The sequence below is a fragment of the Tiliqua scincoides genome, chromosome 1, assembly GCF_035046505.1.
Source record: "Tiliqua scincoides isolate rTilSci1 chromosome 1, rTilSci1.hap2, whole genome shotgun sequence".
Taxonomy (NCBI): domain Eukaryota; kingdom Metazoa; phylum Chordata; class Lepidosauria; order Squamata; family Scincidae; genus Tiliqua; species Tiliqua scincoides.
In genome coordinates, this window is record NC_089821.1 from 56,172,561 (window position 1) to 56,192,900 (window position 20,340).

Sequence of the window (20,340 nt, forward strand, 5' to 3'; positions counted from 1 at the left end):
GCTTGTGTTCCATTCTAACCATTGCCGTGAAGGGCTCCAGTCCTCCAGGCTCAGCCATCATTTGGTCCCCTTAATGCATAATGCTTCAGCCCATGTTGGTCAACTGTCAATTGTCATAGTGGACTAGGTGGAAGTATACCACCCAGTGGTGCAACACTGGCACTAGCTACCTATGGACTTCTAGGGCCACTTCAAGGCTTTAAATGATGAACACCCAGTAACCTCTCTTTTCCCTCACAATCTCTGAGATCAGCTGAGGGCACTATTTTAATAAAACAACCTTTGCACCAAATAAACACTTAGCAAGGCCACAAAAAGAAACACCCAGCCTTTGACTCCTTCCCTTTGGAAGCCTGTCAGAGTAGAAACCAAAGCATTTCTTAGAAGCATGGTAACATGTATCCGATTGGAGTGTCTTTTTCCTTTGAAGGCTAGGATTAACCCAACAGAATATGAGGATCTGAAAAGAATTTTTGGGTTTGTCTGAATGTTATTTTGTTTGAGTGGGATTTTTAGGGGTTTTAATTCATAACCCATCCCAAGACCAGCAGTCTGGAAGGAAAAAACACATATACAGTGGAAATACAAGAATGGCGCATGGAGTAATTCATGAAAATAATGGAAAACGATTGCAAGTATAAGGATTGCATGTTCCTGCACTTTTGATTGTGCAGTTCAGTGCAGTGATTGACTCTCAGTTCAGGAAGCCATGCTAAAGAGAGAGAAAATGGGGGCAGAGTTGTGTGGGATAGTGAACCCCCCCCCAGTAATCAATTGTTGGAACCATGCCATTATACTGACCCTGTTAAACACAATCTTTGGATTGGATTGGGACTGATGAGTGCAAGAATTAGCATAGTTTCAGTATGTTTTGTGGGTGGAAAGAAGCAATTAGTCAGTGTGCCTGCCACCCCAAAAATACTCCATCTAGGATCAACCCAAGGAAAAGAAAGCCCAAACCAAACCACAAAGACTAGCAGCAGGGGCAGCAGCACTGATGTAGGCATCCCTTTGGTCCCTGGAGAACAATGAACTAGCACTACAAAGTCCATCTGCTATGCCCCCTCCACCCAGCCAGCCACATTCAGTATTGCTCACTACATTTGCCTCATTTGAAAAGGCTCTTTAACATCGACCTAAAAATAACTAGTCCCAGTGTTGAAAGGAACATTTACTTGTTGCTTTGTATTTAACAGTTTACAAATGTTTGCCTTATGGTCAGATCTGCAATGTAATTATTTTAAGGATATTAACATAGACAGCTATCATGATAGAAACTGTGCTTATTTTTGGGTTCTTCTCTTTAGGCCTGGTGGAAACACCTGCTCCGCACAAATGGGATGCTGCCCTACCCACATCATATTAGCAACATGACTCAGAATCAGGGTGACCAGATGCCCTCTTTTTCCAGGACATGTGCCTCGTGTCCTGGAAAACAACTTAAATATCCTCCTTTTCGCCTAGAGCAGTCCCTGCATAATTAATAAATTATATGTAATAAATTATAAGTGATATAGTTTTAAATTTAATAATAAGGAATATAGTGTTTAAATTAACCACATAAAATCAATATACAAGTGTTTTTAGCTTTTATGTTGTCATGTCCTACATTATCTTTGAATGTCCCACTTTTTGGGGTGTCTGGTCCTCTTTTGCAGTTATGACATCTGGTCACCCTGCTCGAACCACATCTTGGACCAGAAGTACAACTGTGGGGGACGTTCTGTTTCTCAAAACAGGCGTAGCCACATCTCCAATTGATCATGACGTTACACAGCCAGGGGTAGCTTCAAGGGTTGACCAGATGGATCCTGGCCATGGGTCCACAGCCATTAGAGGGCCTACGTGGCCAGCCCCTGAAGCCTCAGTGGCAGTGGCAGCTATGGGTCCAAGCTGGGCTTTGCTTCAGGCCTGCAGCAACTTGATGCTAGCACTGCACATACGTGTAGTACAACATATTACTAGTTCTTCCTTTGGAAACTTGTCCTTTCATCCTAAAACAAGTGTGGGCTGCATTTCCTTATCATGGAGAGGAACAGAGAAAGCTGTCTCTTTTTTTAGCTCTTGGGCAGTGGCAGCTTGAAGCGGGTCTTCAGCCCCACAGTTTTGTCAACTTCTTCCACAGGTTGGAGGCTGTGCCACTGTGCTACAGGCCTGCGGGGATTGGCCAGCATATCTGACCAATGACGCAGCTGGTTGCCTGTTGCTCTGCAGCCCAGGAACACTTTGCCAATCTGGTCGTCTTTTGTCACTTTGTCATGATCCCAGACTGAAATCACCAGGTCTACATTCTAGAAAGGAGACACAAAGCAATGGTATGGTGTGAGAATGCAAAATAAGAGAGAATGATGAACAATCTAAGTTTAGAGAAAATAAATGTTTTCACACTGCTGATGTGATGCATCATGCACCCTCTCCCACATGATTTCCTGAATATAAAGGCACTGTTTATGTATGACAGCAAATGCATGGAAGCTGATTTGCAATGAGTTCATCATCCCACAGCATAGCTGTAATTTTTAAAGACCTACCATGTGAACAGTCCCAATCACAGTCCCCTACTATTCAGTAGTTGTTCCTACTTTAGGCAGGCACCCACTGAATGATAAAGGGATCCATGGGACCACCCCTTATGGTGCAAAGCTTTGTAAGTGTCATGGAATAAAGTCATAAATAAGCAATTTAAAACCACTGCAGAAATAGTTGTGGGGCATCTCCTTTTTTAGCCCCAATTCATACACGGTAAGTATGTCTGAGGGACTCGTTAATTTTTGAATTTGAACTTTGACTTTGTTGGACACAGAATAATGCTATCCTTTGGCAGCATACAAGAGACACAGTAAGAAAGATGGGGTGGCCTTGCTATCTCATCTTCAGTCATCCAAGCATAATTCAATACTGCATAATCCAAGCATAATTCAACAACTGACACTCCTGGAGCTGGTCTGAGCTAGAGGATCATATGTACAGGCAATATAGCCGCCTTGGGTGCCCTTAGGTGTGGGGAGAAAGGCGGAATATAAATCGAATAAATAAATAAAATATGTATTAAGCTGTCTAGAGCAGTGGTTTTCAACTGTGCTGTGCCATATTGGTGTGCCACAGGAGCTTGAGGGAGGATCATATATTAGTAGGGCCATTGGGGGATATGAGTCCCTGGCCAGCAGTTTGGTGTGCCTGTCAATTGTCAAAAAACTGATGGTGTGCCTTCACAATTTTATCACCTTCTCAGTATGCCATGAGAAGGTTGAAAATTGCTGGTCTATAGTCATCATTTCTTAGAAATGTGCACCTGCCTTTCAGTGATGTCCACTAGAGGCAGGATAAGGTGGAAGGGGGACCCTACCTGAATCAGGTTAAAGGGCACATCAAAACCAAATGCCTCATTGAAGTAGGGGCTTAATGTGCTTTTCTTGACACTCGTTTTCTTTTTCTTCCATTTCTTTTTGTTCAGAATAAGCTGCACTTTAACATAGGGATCTAGTAAAAAGTAAGAGAAAGAGAGAGATAGAAACAGTTGAACCTTGATGATGAAAAATGCATATAGAGCTACAATGGGAGGCAATACAGGATTTCTGTTCGGCTCCCTTGAGGGTTGAGCCTGTCACGCTTTCAAGACACACCCTGGCTTCTTCATCGCCACAGAGCTTTTATCAGTCAGTGTGGTAGAGTGACTAGGGCGATGGTAGCTTTGAATGAGATCTCTTGCTCACTAAGCTTGTTTAGATAACCTTCCACAAATCATGGTCCCTCAGCCTTACCTATCTGAAAGGTTTGGTGTGAAGCTAAGAGCCTAGTCCTATTCCCTGCCACACTACTGTATGTAGCCACACCAACAGAGCACATGCTGCATGCTATGGTGGGAACAACCAGAAGGCAGAGGAGAGGTAAATAAAAAAGCTTTTACTTTCTCTTCAGTGGGCCTTCTGGCCATCTATCAGTTTCCTCAGACCTACGCCATGTAGCTTGCATGTGTTCAAGGAAGGGGGCAAGGGAGGCTGAAAAAATGGGAAGGGGGCAAGGACACTTAATACTTTTTTCAAGGACAGCAGAAGATACAAGGACTATCAAGGTAGCTGGTATGGTGTCCAGCATAAATTAGATCTTAAATTAGATCTAAGAAGATCCTAGACATAGATTTTATCTGAACAATGCCTGTTAATGAGTCTCTGCATCTGTTTCATCATGTTCCTTTGCTTTGCATCAAGAGCTCCAGCTACATCCTTTCCCATTACCTGATAATCCATGTGCATCCATCCGCTTGAGTTTTTTGGCTTCCAAGATGACCACAGTTAATTTGCTGGTGCTGGGGACATATCGGAGTGAGAAACATATCTCCCCAAGGCGCTCTTGCTATTACAAGACAAGGCAGGAGGAAGAAGAACGATAACTAAGATCAATAGCAGGTATAAGCAGAAACTAAAAGGCCCAATGCTGGACTACCAAGGCTGCCTGGAAGCCATGATCCTTGCCCCAGAAGCCCTTCTCTTGATCTCAGAGCAAGAAACTTATGATGACACAGAGGTGAACTAAGTACCCTCCAAATGCACTCAATGAGACTTTCTCTCCTGTTAAATTGATCATGCAAGAAAAAACTCCCTCTTTTGGGAAGCTATAGAACATTCTGATGCTAATGCCCAAGCTGACCTGAAGAGACGAGAAGAGGAAAAACAGACATGATACGAGAAATCCAAGATGGAATCTTCAGACATTTTAAGAAAATGTTTTAAGCAGACATACGGAGCTCTGATCGTCATCAGAGCAGAGCACTGAGAGATGGAGTTCTCAACTCCTTTCTTGCACCCTTTCCCCAACTTAAAGCACCCCTCCCAAATGAGAATCTAGATTTGTGATGTCCCAGGAGGCAATCACCATGAAGCACAGCTGGTTTCTGCTGAAGATTACACATCCAAGGCTCCTCGAACTCAGCCATATAGGGAAGACTGGTTGAAAACAGGTGGAGAGTACATTTCCACAGTGGCCCCTGCCACTGAAATTAGGTTAATTTTAACTTTGGTGTTGTGTCTCTTTTGTCATTCATGGCTGCCACACAGTGCCCTCTAGGGGAATATTCAGTTTCTGCAGAAATTATAACATAAAAATTGCCTCTCTGGGGTCAAAGGGCTCTTTCTGCCATCAGCCTGTCTCCAATAGTGGCCCATCAGATGGTGCAGAGTTGTACGTGTTTAAAAAACTCTTATAAGAAATCATGTGTAGCCAGAAGAGTCCCACCCCTCCTCCTTTAAGCACAACCATTTATCACCAATCCTTCCATCTTTGGTGATGCCTTTTCTTTAAAGAAACAGGTATAAATTAATATATCATCTCTGAGAATGTTCAAAGTACCTCAGCAATGAGCATCTGAAGCTTCTCCCCACACAGTTAGAGTGAAGGATCAGGACTTCCTTCCAGGGAACATAACAAGTCTCCTTTGTATGTCTGAGTCATGACCATTTTGGATGGCATTCCAAGGCAAGACTACAGTACCAAAATATTTCTGAAATTTTGTTAAAGGTTTACTTTATCCTATTTTGCTGCTTCAGAATAATCAATCATATGCATCATATATGCCACAAATATTACCTCTCCCAAAACACCTATATACAAACTGAAGAACATTATGGCTCTATCAGGAGCAAAATAAGCTTTTTATTTCATTTTTTGTTTGTGTGTTTGGCCATATTGTTTTCAGACTGCAAGATATGTTCATTCCAAGTTGTGAAAATTCCAACAGTAATGGCAGCATATGGCCTGTATGTGGTAGAGTTTACATAACTTGCAGTATGGCAACCTTATGTAAGAAATTTATATAACAACATGATCCAGGCTGTATTCATTAGCCTGACTGAGCATTTTTGGATTGGCCAAATCAGCTGATATTGTGACTAACTGCAGTCATTCAGCATTTTCTTTTTCCAGATTTGCAAGATCATAATACTGCTTTGCAATCCTTTGGAGGAAGAAGTTAGAACCATAAAAGCATTAAGAAAGCATTGTTGTCCAGTCTGTATTTCAAATCACTGTCTAAGCAAGAGGTTTTTTGACTCATTTCTTTGGTCACCAAGTAACTAACACTGTAGCCCATTGAGATTGCATTTATAAAACCATGTGCAGCAAGTTGCTATCTTATGGGGAGAATAGTGAAATCGTCAATAAGTAGCCTAGAGTTTGGATTTGCTTTGGTAGGATAGTACCCTGCTTACTAGCTTTTGCCACTCTCTGCCAGAGATACAAACCTCAATCTTGCTGGCCACAGTGAGCTCGTGCCATTGCTCAATGACATGCTGCAAGTCAATGTCAGCAAGAGGCAGTCGCATCTCACCAATGATGTCATGCTTGGAAAAGCGGTTGAAATCGTACACCTGCATCACCAGTGTGGATTCAGCCACCTCTGCCTGGGGTATCTGGAAAGGAGCAAGAAGCAAACGGATTCCAAAACATCTTTAACGGGATCAAATCAGATGAGTTCCTGAAGCCTTGGAGGAAGGACTTGGTGCAAAAATGAATTGTGCTATACCATTTTCAACCACTGTGCCGTGGCACACTGGTGTGCCGCGAGTGGTCCACAGGTGTGCCACAGGAATGTGGGGGAAGGCCATTTTTTAATAGGGCCAATGGGAGATGGGAGCCCCCACTGACAGCATGGTGTGCCTTGGCAATTATCAAAAACCTGGTGGTGTGCCTTGACCATTTTAGTGCCTTGGCAGTGTGCCATGAGATGAAAAAATTCACTGACATAGTTTGTCAACATAGGAATTGTCTTACTGGACTAGGCCAAAGGTCTTTTTCAGCTATCACAACCAGTGACATACTGGCATGTTTTGAAGTGCAGGAGCTCATCATGATACCCCCCTCATTAACTGCATCCCCTTAAAACTTTAAAAACAACAAATTCAAATTTCTTCGTTAGAATGTTTTCGTCTCTTGTGGCTTCCTTCTACTTTGAAACATATTTCATTTAAAGATCTCACTCATTTCATTCCAAACTATTAAAGTGGATTGTAATTGTTTTAAAACAAAGGTATACAAATGGAAAAATAGGATTTAAACATATCTCAGATAAATAAAGTGTATATTACAGTGCTGGCTATGCATATTTACACAGTATACCCCCTGGATTCACAATAGGATTTAGTTCCAGATAAATCTGCATGCAATTATTGCCTTAATGTAGCATGAGCTATACTGTTTCTCAACTAGCCCTTGGGAAAGAGAATGACCTATGGCCCAATCCTACCGAAGGAGTATGCTGGCAGAATGCATGTTCTGCGGGTGTAAACTCCTTTTCAACTAGGCCAGGGCATGTAGGCTGGCCACCACAAGCTGTGAGTAGCCAACTCCATGTACCACTGGATGCCAGATGCCTGCTGGAGGAGGCAAGCTGGCACAAGGGGTTAAATGGAACAGTGGGTAGGTGGGACAAGGTGGTGACAGGTGGAGAGAAGCCGGATCAGGAGGGGGCGAGTTCAGTGGTGGTGGCACATGACAAATCCTGACCCCTTTTCCAGGCCTGATCTGCCTTCATGGATCAACTGGACTAGCACAAGCAATCTAGCTTGAGCAGGTCTGAGTTGACCTATAGCAGCTGCTGGGGATTACCCCGGGCAAGGGAACAAATGTCCCCTTATCCTGAGGAGACCTCCACCAGCCAAAACTCCCCCATGGGATGTCACAGAAGCTACACTAGCACAGAGAGTTTCTTGGATTGGTCTGCTAGACATCAACATATGCCCTAGGCAAATTTCTCCATTTGTCTCCTGCTGAGCATGATTGCTTCTTCTTAGCTAAGTACATTTGGAAAAAAAAAATATTCAAAGGCAGAACCTGAGTACTGCTGCTGCTATCACTTTTCCTGTTATAGGAGAGATCCTGGAGCTGTGCTTTCCCCCTCCTTCCCTCCCACTCCTCCTTGACCACACTCCTGATTACAACTAGCAACAGCCATTAACAGGCCTATCATCCATGAATTTGACAAATCATATTTAAAGCCATGACAACTAGCAGCTATTGCCACATTTTGTAGCAATGAATCCTAGAATTTACATACATTGCATAGAAAAAGATTTCCTTTAGTCTACTCTGAATAGACTGCTGTTGAACATACTGTACTGATCTTTGATCCTCTCAAGTATTAGTATGCAATGAATGAAAAGAGGAAAAAAATTCATCACTTTTCACATCCTTTATACTATTCACCATGTAGTAGCATGGACATTAATGAGCTGAACCTTTTATTATGGGATGGAGCTGGGCTCCATCCTTACACTTTTCTTTCTTGTTCCTTTTAGTTTCTAGCTTAGAAACTTTCAGTTCTATGCTACAATAAAGAAGCATGCTTGTCTGATTGTAATAACAGTGAGTAAAGGTTATATCTTCTGGAGGACAGGGCACTATGCAAAACATCATGTCACAAATCACTATCACATTGTCTGTTAGTTGTTCTTTCTAAATTGAAAAGCCATCCCCTTAATCACTTGAGATCTTTTTCTTTGCCAGCTCGACCATATCCTTTTGGAGATGTTGCGATGCTATCTTAATTTATATATTTGTACCCAGCAACAAGGTAGATAAAGATCCCCTTAATCTCAAAGTGGATGAATTATGCATCTGTACAAATGCTTCACGCCATGAGCTCATCAAGACAAATTATTTTGCTTACATAAAAGGAAGTTCTCAGTTCGCTTTGGCATAAGCACCTTATACTCTGATACCAAACACCTTACCTGAAAGCTAAGCGTCTGACCTTACTTGGCACAAGGTTATTAGGCTCTTATGTACAAATACTAACCAACTTTTCTGCACTATCCCAGCTGTGCCAATGGGGCATGTGCAGTTGGGTGGCAGTCACAGAGGCCTCCTGAAGGTAAGGGAATGTTTGTTCCCTTACCTTGGAGCGTCATTGCCTTTAGGTTGATGCTGGAAAGTTGGTTAGGATTGCAGCCTTAATATGACAATTCACTGGGCATTTTCATGGGAGCACCCCCAGTGTAGTCACTCTACACCAAGTCACTGGGCACTTTTTCCCAAGGTCCTTATAACAAATACACATTTTGTAATACTGAACAGGACAGAAGTGGATCAATTAGCCGATGAAAGATACTGCTTCCTACCTGAAAAATAAAGCTGTCATTGAAAACAGGGTTGAGTGTCTTACGGTAAACCTTTGTTTCAAACTTTTTCCTCATGTCAGATGTCAGGTAGACCACCACATAGGGATCTGAGGTACCTCCACTATCCATGGCCTTCAGATTAGCCGCCTGCTTCACTCCAACTTTCATCTTAAAGAGAATCAATGCTAAAACATTAACATCATGTATAAGTCGGAATATGACAGATACTATAGAAACAGGCTGCTGATAAAAGGGATTTGGAAAAGTGAAAGGATTGTTAATAATAATAATAATAACAACAGTATTTATATACCACTTTTCAACAAAAAGTTCACAAAGTGGTTTACAGAAAAAAAATCAAATAAGTAATGGCTCCCTGTTCCAAAAGGGCTCACAATCTAAAAAAATAGGGTTATTGAAACTGTTTAGGATAACAACATATGGGATGGAATAAGATACATAGTTCATAGGCTAGGCATGAATTTAGCATTTGCTACTGTGACAGCAGCTATACTGAAAACTGAAGTGGCTATGAGCAAAGTGAGAGCCAGGAAGGATAGTATACTGGATACTGCTGGGATTGGAAATTAAGGGGATCAAAGAAGGAATAGAGAGCTGGTTACATGAAAACAACAGGGCTTGAAATGCTGGTCCAATAAAACAAGTTATTGTCAGGATGATGTACTATGTAATGAAAAAGGTCACATAAATATTTCACTCTGGGATTGCAAATCATACCTCCTGGCTACGGAAGTCATACTCCAGAGAATATTGCAGCTGTCCTCTTTTCTCATCCTCCAGGCCACACTCTATATCTTCCATATCGGGCTGGACCTATGTCAAGAAAGAGGCACTCTCTCTTTAAGGTCATTTTCTAATATTGGACATTGAAGAGCACAAAAGGCAGTTTCCTAAATATATTGTACCTCTAAATCAAGTTGTACTCCTGGAGGTAAAAGGTCAGTTCAAATTCCATGATTTATGTCAGGTTGGCTGCTTCCTAACATCAAGTCCTACAGGCTTCCTTAATACTTTGTGTCTTTCTCTTTCTCAAGCTGAATTTATTTGGTGCTAGTAGTAGCAATTACCCTAGAATACAGCGGCCATGACACCAGCAGTCCATGGGGAAATGTCCCACTCTGATCTGCCTCCAGATAGTTTTCTCCTAACTCTCTCAGCTGCCCAAGTCTTTGCTCTTCTCAGGGGTGATCATGAGGCAACAAATTGCCCAACCATGAGGCAACTTGAAATGGTCATGTGGAGTGCAAATGGTTGCCCCTGCCCATCTGTGCACCAGCCTCTCCAGCCTGCCACTCCATTGGGTGCTCTGATCCACTTCCAACCTGCTGGGAGCAGATCAGAAGCATATTGCAGCCGCCAACAAGGGGAAAGAAGAACAAAAAAGCAAGCTCCAGATCACTTCTCCACATCTACCTTATTTGGTTGCTTAGAAGTGCACAAATGCAACCAAAGGTGGCAATGGGTGAGGGATTCAGGTGGCACAGGGGCACATGCCACCCCTGCTCCTTCCACTTGACTACAATCAGTCAGTCTCTCCTTCAGAGACTTTTAGAGAATTGGTCTGCTATAGTACTGTGTGCATCCAACTTGGGCTTGGGTTAACCCAATTCTAATTTCATGAAATTCACTGAATCAGTGACCGTGAATCAGTCACCATCTTTGAACTTAACTTACCTCTGTGAATATGGTTGGAATATTGGGCAGGAGCGAGGGGAGCAAAATGCACACATGCATGCCTGCCCCCCCCTCTCTCTCTCTCACACACACACACACACACACGCACACGCACATGCACACGCACACGCACACACACACACACACAGAGGTTTATGACATGTCAAAGGATCAGGGTGGATCTCTTGGGAGGAGAAGGCAAACAGAAACACCAGACAAGGAAGCAAAGCCCACACACTCACACTTCGATAAGCTTTATTGGCATATTGGGAGTCCACAAGCAATAATAAATATAACATAACAAATAAATGCAACTTTACAAGGCATTAGCTTCTGACCTTTGTCTTAGAAACTACCGCTAAAAATTCCCCCACCAAATTGGTGATGGAAGGGGAGTAATCACTAAGGAGAATTGGGAAAGGATCAACAAGGGAAACAGGAAGAGAAGAAAGAAAAGTGTCAAGTAAGTGGGACCTGAGATTATGATGGGCAGTGCACCGAAGAAGGATGTGATCCAGAGTATCTGGTTCAACTGAACAAAATAAACATAATCTATTTGGACGTGGAGTTTTAGAAAATCTCCCTTGGTGTACTGCAGGTGGAAATATGTTCAGTCTCGCTAACATGAAAGCCCTTCTTTTGCTCGGATTAGTAAGTTGGACAAAATAATTCGCAGGGCGGCCAAGGGAGGGGGACAATCCAAAGAAAAGAGGTGAACAGGTTGGATTTAAATTAGACAGTGTTACATATTCTTGCTCCCAAAGTTTGAGCTTAATGAGATGATGTGCTTTTTGAAGGTCCATATCAGCTAAAAGTTCAGGAGAACTATCTAAAGAAGATAATTTAGCATGAATAAGTTTAGACCAATTAGATGAAAAAGGGTCTTTTAATAAATCTAGGAGAATGGAATTCGAGTGAATATTAAGGTGGAGTCTAAGCCAAAACTTAAAAGTGGAAGTCCAAGCTATAGTAGTGGGAAGATGAATACCCAGTTCCAAAATCATAGTGGACAACCTAATTAAGTTTGGAACTCCAAGAATTCTTCTCAGAAATTTAGCAGCTGCCTTATCTATCTCCTGATTAGCAGCTTCAATCCAAACAGCCACTCCATATAATAATTGAGGAAAAACTTGTATTTGGAGGGCGTGAATGGCAGCAGGGATGTACTGGTTACCTTGATAAAAGTGGAACTGAGCAATCGAATTCTGAGATAACAAGGCTGAGGAGATAGCGGATCTACGGTGGCACAACCAAGAATGTCTATAATGAAAAATAATTCCTAAATATCTGAAGGATTTGACTTGCTGGAATGTTAGATTGTCAATCCTCCAGGAGGACAACGTCCAAGATTTAGAAAAAACTAAAATCTTTGTTTTTTCGGAATTAATTGGCAGAAGGTTAGAAAGGCAGTATTCTTGGAAGGAGATCAGCAATCTACAAAGACCCAGTTTGGTGATGGATAGTAAAACAGCATCATCTGCGTATAGGAGAATCGGGATTTAGAGAGGGGGCAAAAATTCCTAAGGTAGGAAGAAAAGAGGGGAGATCAAGCAAAGCACACACATGGGGGAAGGAAGACAGCTAAGACCAAGTGAAGAAGAGAGGCAGGAAAGAGGCTGTTGCCTCCTTCTTGCTTTCTCCACCTGGACTGCCATCCTACAACATTTTCCTGGGAGTGAGCCCCATTGAATACAATGGGACTTACTTCTGAGTAGGCATGGCTAGGATTGTGTCAGAGGCACCTTTCCCTGCTTCTGCTTCACACCTCCACCACCTATGTTGGGGGAAGGAGTTGGATGTTGTCTTCCCCGTGCACGCAGCGAAGGCAAATTATTGAGACTGGAGAGGAGGAATTACTGAGATCTTCATTGGCATTGTCACTCCCGAATTGGCCTTTTCAGCCACACTAGACACTGTTCCAGAACCACCTTTCAGAGCGCGATACCATAGTTTTTCGAGACTGAAGGTTGCCAACTACAACATTGGCATTTTCTCAGAAGCTAAAATCCTGTAGCCATGTTGGAGACAGTAACAAGAAGAACTTACCAGACTGGTTGTGGTAGAAGAGCCATTGATATTAGCCAAGTTGACCTTCTCCTTCTTCTTGTGCTTCTTTCTGCAGCAACAGCATTTGATGATGCAGATGAGAAAGAGGAGGAGGACTAGGCCTATTGCAACGACGATAGCTATGAGAGCCCATCTGGGGACTGTTGCAGCATTAGGAGACAAAGAAAAAGGAGTTCATGTTTACTCGTTACAGTGAGTACCTCTGAAGCATCCTAGTCTAGAGGGGTTATTTTTGGGATTCCTGAGTTCTAGTGTAACTTCCTAACAGCACTGTGGTCTCAAACAGGGGTGTCCAAACTTTTTGGCAGGAGGACCACAACCTCTCTCTGACACTGTATCGGGGGCCAGGGGAAAAAAGAATTAGTTTACATTTATAGCAATGACCCCCAGTTTGAGAAATGCTGCTCTAGATCATACACTGATAATAGCTGCCTTTTGCCTACAAATTGCCACCCACCCCACCTTTTGCCATTGTCAGAACGATTGTAATATCATGGAATGTTCATGAATATTCTAACAGCTATTAGAAGGCATCAACAATGTCATGTTATTCCACTTCAGTGATAGTAAGGTCAGTGTAAATACTAGGAACCTCACAGGATCATGGAAGTGAAGGGATTGTGCACTCTGTCTTGATAGAAGGATGGAGGGAAGGAGAATAATCCTTGATGGGGGTAAAGTTGGAGCTTGAGCAATGCAGCTGGAAGAGTACAGAAGAAAGCATGAAGACGATATAGAAGATAGCATGAACGGCAGTGTAGTAAAATGGCTAAACTGTGGGACTTACAGAGACTGGGGTTTAAATTAAGTCATGAAATTTAACTTAAGTCATGGGTAGTCTTAGACCCAGCCGCTCTCTCAGCCTACCCTACCTTGCATAAAAAAGGGGTGAAGCCTATGGTGTTAGCAAGGAAGAAGATAGGCAGAAACAAGATGTCTTGGCAGACACCTAGACTGAATGTTGAATAACTGAATGTGGAAAAGGCAAAGAGTTACAATGACAGAAGAAAGTGAGAACGAATACAGAAGCAACTCAACAACTGAAGGGAGCAAAGTGAGGAGGAAGCATGTGGTGATATAGCTATTGAAAGTGTAGCCTGGTGCTGAGTGCAAAATGATGCCCCAGAAGTCATACCCAGACTTTTTAAAAAGTGAAAAAATGGGGCAGTGGCATCTCTCTGCTACCGGGGTCAAGGAAGATTTTGTAGCCCGTCCTCTCCAAAATCAAATTTAATTTATTAAGTAAATAAATAAAAAGTATTCTGGTTAATTGGCCATAACTTTTGATTTGTTTCATTGCATTCAGCACTAAATTATGTTCCCAATTATTTATACTGTGATTGCATTATTCATACATACCAAGATTTTCACAATATTGGTCACTAGTGTCAAGTTCAGCTTGTTGTCCCCCTAAAGCTTGTTGCCCAGTGCAGTTGCCACCCCCTGCACCCTCTTAGCTATGCCACTGGAAGCATGCAGTTGACATCATAAAGGGAGAAAAGGGTACAGCCTTATGTTGGCCGAAAGCAATGAACAGACAATAAGCTTTGGTGACTAGAGGACTCTGAGCCAAAGAAGCTACAGTAGTAGGGCAGGGCAGGTAAACATGTTGACATGAAATACAGTAACTATCCAGATAATTTTCTCTTACATGGTAGGGTGGGCTATGCTGAATTTCCTTCTGATACTCTGTTTTTATGTATCTAAATTCTTTCTAGTTAATGCTAATAAAATTTATTTTCATCTTTTGAAGACAAGAAAGAAGAAAACAAGGGCTCTACCAAAGTGGAGGCCTGACCAAGCATTCCCAGTCAGTAGCTAGAGGGGGCGCAAAGCACTCTGCATAGCACCTCACCACAGTGTGCAAACACCCCTCCCCTTTGGAGCCATTCCAGGCTGCTAGAGAAAAATGGAGGAGATGCCTCTGTTTTGCTCTAGTGGCCTAGAAAGGCTCCGAAGGAGAGGAGGTGCTGCTGCTTGCATGCTATAGTGAAGCGCCATGCAAAATTTAGTGCTTTGCACCCCCTCTAGCTATGCTACAGTTCCCAGCAATCCTATACACTGCATATTTGCATTCATTCTCTTAGAGCTTGAATTTACTCACGTGGGATTTTGTTAAGAATGCTTTCAATGAAACTTGGCTGTGCTGTGGTTACAACATTGGTTGCTGTAGTGTTTGTGAAACCACTGGGAGCAGTGGTGATGCCTGTTGCTGTTTCATTTGCCATGTCTGAGGAAAGGTGAGCCTGGAAGATAAAAGAGGGAGGCATTAGACCGCAAAAGTTTATGATCTTCTAACTTCTCTTACATAGACCAGTGGTTCTCACTCCTTTAGTACCGGGACCCACTTTTTTGAATGAGAATCTGTCAGGCCCCACCAGAAGCGAAATAGAAGTGACATCATCAAGCAGGAAAATTTTTAACAATCCTAGGCTGCAATCCTACCCACACTTACCCAGGTGTAAGTCCCATTGACTATCATTGTTAAAAGCATCTTCATACTAGCCTGTTAAACATACAGATCTGTGACATTTCCCCAAATGCAGTCACTTACCAGGGTAGCATAAAGTCTAACATATTAAAAATAAAATATTGAAATGAATGGAGACCCACCTGAAATTGGCCCGCAACCCACCTAGTGGGTCCTGACCCACAGTTTGAGAAACACTGACATAGACTACAGTTTATAACTTGATTCCAGCCAGATCTCAGATCCTCTGACCATTTGCAAAGCACAGGGAAGCCATTTTATATTTCAAGAGGAGAGGTATCACCACTTGTGAATGTTTTCCACTTTCCCCTGCCTCAACCCCTTACAAAGTATATGGATAAAAAAGGAAGTGGAGATGTTTCTCTGTTGGAGGGGGAACCCTTAAAAAAAAAAAAGACTTTTAGGGCACAATCCTAACCCCTTATGTCAGTGCTTTCCAGCACTGACATAAGGGCAATACAGCCCTGAAGTAAGGGAACAAACATTCCCTTACTTTGAGGAGGCCTCAGTTAGTGACACCCAACTGCATGATGCAGCCCATGTCCCATTGGCACTGCTATGCCAGTGCTAGAAAGCACTGACACAAGGAGTTAGGATTGCGCCCTTAGTTGTTTTTTATTCAAATTGCTTTAACTGAATCCCTGCTATATATACATTAAAGCAACAGATATAATACTAAGGGAATTTTCCCAGAGAAAATGGTTTGATTTCCTTCTCTATGCCTGAGTACGTGTGGCCCTTTCTATCGTCCGAACAAGGTGTGAAGAAGGAACCCTGCCTTAGGAACACAGTTACCAGAGCCCCACCAAATCAGTGGAGGAGATGTGTCAATGTATTTGCTTATTTACTTTGGCCTCTAACCTGTATCCACTCATGCTGAGTGCTCACATGTCTGCATTCCATATACAAGTGCCACTAGAAATCGCCAGCTCTGCTCTCCAATCAACATATGCATTATTTGCGTGACAGCATTCCCTTAATTACAACTGCATGCCTGAATTGAAAAAGCAAGAAATCTCTCTTCTCCCTGCCTTTTCATCACCATGCCAATAATAGGCTTTTAAGGTTACTCCTGCACAGGGCCAGCCTAAGGAGCTGCAAGGCTCAATGCAAAACACTTTTGTGGGCGGGTGGGAGCCCTATTTACCAGGAAGTGGTGAGGCACCTGGCAGCTGCATCCCTGCCATCCAGGTGTGGGCTGGTTTCAAGCCATTCAGACCCAGGGGCAGGCAGAAGAGAGGACCGTCCAGTAGCAATGCTCCACTCGCCATGCTCTCCTTACGATGCCTCAGCATTGAAGATTCCATGCTGGAATCAGCTACAGAGCGAGATGCCAACTGTGGCTGTGGGTGCTCCGAGGAGTGTGGGGCTCCTCCAGGTGCAGGGTCCAATTTGGCCAAATTGATCAAATTATCATAAGGCCTGCCCTGCTCTTGCAGATTTAATGATAACTGCATGAAACTGAGATGATCTGTATGTTCAGTGATTCTCCACAACTATGAGAATCTTGCCTTACCATACAGTTATTATAGGGCAGGAACCCTCCTTGGGAAAAGTACAGACAGTCTTAACCAGGGGGCTATGACTCCCAATTTGAGAGAGAGAGAGAGAGAGAGAGAGAGAGAGAGACTCAAGGTTCAGAAACAAAGCCCATTAACAGCTGTCTTTACACAGAACATTTCCTCTGAGTTTTTTTGAATCACTTACATATTATTCACCTTGAACAACGTGGAAGTGTTGAAACTCAAGAGGGAGCAAGAGGTAGAGCACAGGTTATAAGAGATTAAAGAAACTGGGTGTTTAAGTCAACTGCATTACTGTATCCATATTCAGTTACCAACTTTCAGCTTTGGGTTCATATGAGAGTGAACTGTTGGCTCAGAACTAGGATACATTTCATTTCAAAATGAACTAGGGGTTCATTTTCCAATAGACACTAAGCATTTAAAGCCAGCCAGGTGGGATTTGGGGGAATTCAGGGGTTCAAAGTGTTGCTCACTAAAGCTACTCTCATCATGCTGCTTTTGAATTATGAAGATGATCACATGCACCATTGTCCCAAGCTGTGAGACATCTAATTTCCTTTGGATGAGAGAGAGCACTGGGAACTTATTTTGGCTTTGTGTATGACATGTGGTCCTGCTTACTGATGTATAGGTGTGGGATACAGAAGGCAAATGCACCCCTACAAGAGGCCAGCACAGACCTGCACCAGTTTCCCAGCAAGCAGCTTATACAGCTCTAAACGCCTTAACTGATTAACTGGCAGGATGCAACACTGCTGCTTTTTTCTCTCTCATACACACAAGAGCCTTCAGAGCATTGTCCCAGGCTTCATCCTTGCAGGTGATTTGCTCCTTCAGGAGATAATCCACAGTCATTAGGAAGCATGAACATTATTTTGGCAGGGCCCTGGCCATCAGCCACAGCAATCAAGTCAGCCTCCCTCAGAAAAGACTGGGCAACCACATCAAGATAGCTTGAGTGACTCACAACTGCAAGTCTTCCTTGCAGGCTGACAAGAGGCTGGTTCAGAAAATACTTGGGTGTTTCTGATTATCATGTTCATGCTGTGTGAAGGCACTGGGGGGTGGCAGGCAGCGAGATCACACCCACTGCTGCCACCTCTAAGAGTTTAAAGAAACACTTAGAGGTGGCGACAGGGGGGAGCGAGTGTGATCTCACTGTGACCACCGTCTTGGAAGTCCTCAGGGTTGCACCTCTCACATGATGTTCTGAGGTGGAACTCAAGGCATTCTGTCCCCCACACCTCCTGCTTGGTATTCCAATGCAAAGGTATTTCCCTTTCCAGAGAGCCAGCAGTTAAGTATCTCATCAGTTTGTTTGTTTTTAATTTCACTGAGCAAAAAAAAAACCACCACCACCTATTTTCATTTTGACGTTCATCATTGTTAGCAAAGGTGCATGCACACACATTCACACAGTGTTGTCTCCTTTGGCTCCCAATTTGTTCCTTGCCGTTCGCAAAACCTGTTCGCATTTCCTCAACCTAGACGGTCCCTCCTAGTCTGCCTGTACTTACACAACATTCTAGAATGACTGGCATTTAACCAACATGGGTAGGGCAGAGATTCTGAGTTGCTCAGTTTTGTACTGCCTAAAACAGGTTTGCGTTTTCCCCACCTTTGGTTTCAATTGCCTGTGCTGCTTCAGCCCATAGTTGTTTAGGTGGCATTTTCCACAGCTTCCAAATGTTCAAAAGTATGGCAGTCACAATGAATTCCTTCCAAACCTCACCTTCCCCCCCCCACCACACTGTATCACAACATTTAATCCTAAAAACAACTTCCCTGGATGAGCTTCCCTTTTTCCTGTGACTTAGCAGAAGTTCATATCTGTAGTGATTCCTACTGCATGGCAGAGGATCTGCAGGCACATTTCCAGGAAGATCAGATGAAAATTCCAATCAATCGGAATCTCAATGGAATGGATCTTTGCCAGAGTCTCCCACCTTGCTTTACATGGGTATTAAAATGTCAGGCCTACCACCACATCAAATCTGCAGCTAATTGTGGAATGGGTATCTTTTTCTTCATCTTCTTACCCGCACGTATGAGTGCAGTGTCTTTATCTGGATGAATATTTTAGCAGGGCAGACCCATCCAACCAGTAATTCCCTTTTTGAGTCTGGTTCATCTACAAAGTTGAATAAGGCTGTTGCCTTAGGCAGTGGATTGGTGGGGGCACTAACCACCCACTGGCCTCCATTGCTCCTCACTATCATCCCACTCCCTCTTCCTTTTCCACTTCAGGGCATGCATGGGAGGAGCAGAGGCTGTCCGTCGGGGGAGGGGGGCAGCATTTGGTCCAATGCCTCAGGTCCTGAGGTGTTGGGCCAACCCTGTTCCCTTTCTCTATGCCATTCCAGTCATTTATGCAGAGGATGAGACACGGTTTGAACCATCTGCTTTGCCTTCAGAACTCACAGGCTTCTGAATTATTTCCATAGTAGGGGGCTGTCTCTGGAGGCTGTCAGCTCCATGGGTATGACCCTGCTTATTAAAGTCTTCATGAGGCAAAGATGTTAGCTACGTATTTTTCTTACCCAGGAGTGGTTCCAGGCTGCAATAGGCCTCTGGTCAAGTTACTCACTTCTAATTTGGGTTACATTGTACGTTCTGTCTCCATTCCCTGTTTCTCTTCCTTCAGATTGTCACCCTTCTCTGCTTGGAGGTTCCAGTACACATAAGCCTCCTTGCTCCTGACTGCAGTCAATCACTATTCAAGCCTATTGCATGCTCATGGCCCATGGGCAGACCAATTCTAATGCAATGTCGTGCCACTGCAGGCCTCCCTGCACTGGCTCCGAGTGTCACAAATGTGCTGTAAAGCATGTTTGCAGCTACTCGTGCACTGGCCTGCTGGTGCCAGAACAAGTCCCTGTGCTAGCCAGCACAGGTAAGTGTGTGCTGGGCAGTGCAAGTGGTGGGAAAGTTGATGGGAGGGCAGTGTGGAGGTGAGGAGGGGGCATTTATGGGTGGGGGAGGGTGGAACGGGGAAGATCAGGCCTGGGAAGAGTGGGATCAGCGGCAGAGTGCACACCATAACCTAACCCCCCACTCTTGGACCAGGCAGCCTACATGGGCTTCTTGGATGTGCACCAGCTAAGTAGCTGGCACAGATCCAAGTAGCCCCATAGGGCTGGCTGGGCATTAGGGGAAGGGGAAAAATATCTTGAGGTGACATCCTGCCTGCTCCTAACCTTCCTTGGGTACAATGCAGGATATGTAGTATTCTCATGTGTGTACCCACACTGCCCTCCCAGAGGAGATTGGACACCCATCTCTCAGTGCTGCCAGGGCACAGAAAAAGGACCTTGAGAGGTGCATGTAAATTGTTCTTCTAACCTTTCCCAGATGCCCAGAACTGGTTAAGGAGTCCTCTGAAGGAGGATCATTCAACTGCCATCCTTACAGCCAGGAAAGGAACAAGGATCTCTCTGACTGCTCCGGTCTC

At 43.6% G+C, this 20,340-nt stretch overlaps 1 protein-coding gene across 1 annotated transcript; it reads right to left on the reverse strand.

Moving 5' to 3' along the window:
* Positions 1–2,057: 2,057 nt before the first annotated feature.
* Positions 2,058–15,100, reverse strand: SYT8 (synaptotagmin 8). The gene is made up of 8 exons (XM_066631890.1): positions 14,977–15,100; positions 12,852–13,012; positions 9,849–9,944; positions 9,111–9,278; positions 6,237–6,404; positions 4,236–4,353; positions 3,347–3,480; positions 2,058–2,291 (listed from the first exon to the last, which is right to left on the reverse strand). Exons 1-8 carry the CDS (start codon positions 15,098–15,100, stop codon positions 2,058–2,060), a joined length of 1,203 nt encoding a protein of 400 aa, XP_066487987.1.
* Positions 15,101–20,340: the final 5,240 nt, after the last annotated feature.

Coding starts and splice junctions, on each gene's coding strand:
- SYT8 (XM_066631890.1), bottom strand. CDS start 15,100: ATGGCAAATGAAACAGCAACAGGCATCACCACTGCTCCCAGTGGTTTC. Junction 9,279..9,848: donor ATGACTTCCGTAGCCAGGAG/GTATGATTTGCA, acceptor ATTCTCTTTAAG/ATGAAAGTTGGAGTGAAGCA. Junction 4,354..6,236: donor CTGTGGCCAGCAAGATTGAG/GTTTGTATCTCT, acceptor GTCTTGTAATAG/CAAGAGCGCCTTGGGGAGAT.